General features: G+C 49.0%; 1 protein-coding gene across 1 annotated transcript; it reads right to left on the bottom strand.

Moving 5' to 3' along the window:
- Positions 1-816: 816 nt before the first annotated feature.
- On the bottom strand, positions 817-1,260 carry LOC149186829 (uncharacterized). Its single transcript, XM_089409465.1, has one exon. It carries the CDS (start codon positions 1,258-1,260, stop codon positions 817-819), a length of 444 nt encoding a protein of 147 aa, XP_089265591.1.
- Between the last annotated feature and the right edge of the window lie 1,038 nt (positions 1,261-2,298).

Genomic DNA, 2,298 nt, shown 5'->3' with positions numbered 1-2,298 from the left:
AGCAATTTGATAGAACGGGAGTTGTATCCCAGAGCAATACCCCCAGATCTTCCATGTGCATCTAGACCAGTAAACTTCCACCCAGGAAACATAAGCTTAAGGGAAAGGGTAATGTTAGCAGTAGGGCCAAGTGTCTCCTGTAAAAAGATTAATTCAAGCGAGTCGGTTGTAACTAACTGATGGAGTGCTAGTTTTTTGTCAGGCCTAGCAAGCCCTCGACAATTGTAGGAGATAATCTTCATGGCGGGGGTTCAGAGGGGGTTTCTCTTGCTCTAAGTACCCCAGGAATAGTGGACTGCTTAACCGAAGCTATTTCATCGCCCGCCAGTGATTGAGAAATAGTGAGGGAGGAGGGTCAACCTCTTTGGAGTTTATGCGGAGGGAGGGTGGGAATGATGTCGAGGCCGACATGGTCGATCGCCTATCTCTTGGCTTTTGAGCGGGTCAGGTACCCAGATGCGGGGAGGGGGGGGCTAGAAAAGAGGATGTAGATGGAGGTGGAGGGGAAAACGACAAGGAGGGAGGTGTGGGAGAGATGACAGGATGTGAGGAGGCAAAATTGCAGTTAATTTATGTGGAGGCAGCAGAGAAAGTAGCTGAACCCATACCCATAGAATGGCCAGATGATAAGATATCATGTAAATATGTGCTGCAAAGAGAGGAAGTAGTGGAAGGGATGCTCTTACTTGAAGTATTGGAGTCTCTGGAGGCTGCCAGGGTTCACTCAGGTGGTGGGGGAGGAGGTCTATGGGGAGGCCTTCCACGCTTCTTCTGGGCTACCTAAGTAGAATCCGTTGCCATAGCCGTTGAGCCTGTCTATTTATCTACCTTCCATACTGGAGATTCTGTATTCCAGGGCTGTTCCTCCTGCAATGGAGTCTCCTGTGCCAATGGCTCCTGACTCGATGTCTTTTTGTATGCCCCTCCATTAAGGGGGCAATCTTTGAAAAGATGCCCCACCTTGTGACATCTCCTGCATCTAAATGGGACTCCCTCATAGTCCAAAATCTGCCTCCTTGATGCATTCCTCCATTGAATGTTTATGTGTTCCAGTAAGCCATCTGTGAGATCCAGGTGAACCAGAATCCTAGCAAAGGCCATACGCCTCGTAATCTGAAAGGAGTCATCGAAAGTGAGGTAGGTGCCAATAGCATTCCCAATTCGCTTGAAAACATCCTCCATCCAGAAATGAAACGGGAGCCCCGGGAGGTGTACCCAGATAGGCCCAACATCTACCCTTTCTTGCTCAGGGTCAAACATCGGTGTCCACCTCCTAAGTAGCACAGGTGCTTGATCGATATGCCATACTGTAGAAAGTACCCAGTTGGTGTGTGCAAGGCAGCTGAAACGCAGAATGAACCAACCTTTGACGAAAGTTTTCACCCTTGGGGGGTCTTTTAGGTGTTGGCCCCATACTTACGAGGTCCATTGCTGAAGCCATTCCACACTAAAATGTCTGCCGCGGACCCGACCAACAAGTACTTTTTCTGCATTGTCCATGGAGTCCAATAATTGAGTGTCCTAAGAGAGTTTTAGGAATACCTCACCATTCCGGAGCTTTAGGCACCTTTTTCTCTTTGAACCCCCGTGTAATCTAGTAGCTGAAACCTCTGGTACTGTTAATGGTTGAGCAGCCGATGATATTGGAGATGCCCTAGATCTAGAAGTGGTCTTAATGGGGCCAATTCCTGTGAAGTTACCCAGGGGAGGAGCCACAGAGGATAGATGGGTTGATGTGACGGGCACCTGTGTAGTAGATACCAAGTGGTGGACAAGCGAGGGTATGCAGGAGATGGACGAAGGGGGATTCGAAACAGGTACCTCCCCAAGGGTTTTCTCACCAGGGTTAGACGGAGGCTAAGCAAAGGCCAGTGAATTCGGTGAGAGCGGTTGAGAGATGTAATTAGGAATCACCGGGGCGTCTTCAGGCAATATAACATACGAAATGCGAGAGCTGGAAATGGAAGGAAGGGCTTCTACTTCTTTGGAGAGCTCGTTTTCAAAGGTAAAATCCCCAGCCGATGTGGTCCTGGGATGCGTCCAGATGGGAACACCCTCCAAAGGGTCCGCAGTATAATCTATAAGCTCTTCCATAACTGTCGAAACCACCAGCTGACAGCTACCTGCAGGGTCGATGCAAAACAGGAACGGAGGTATGTTGGTGGGTGAAAAAACAAACCGCCTGAAAAACGCTTAAACCGGAGGTTGAAGCCCATTAATAGCTGAATGGTGAAGGAAAATGGGGAGATGCAGGGGAGTATACTGTTACGGGGGCGGTCGGTGAATTCATATTGTAAT

The sequence above is a fragment of the Pinus tabuliformis genome, chromosome 3_1 (assembly GCF_031772625.1).
Source record: "Pinus tabuliformis cultivar Carrire ecotype Pingquan chromosome 3_1, CPIR1, whole genome shotgun sequence".
NCBI lineage: Eukaryota > Viridiplantae > Streptophyta > Pinopsida > Pinales > Pinaceae > Pinus > Pinus tabuliformis.
Note: the sequence above shows the minus strand (reverse complement) of the source record. Positions and strands in the feature narration are given on the sequence as shown.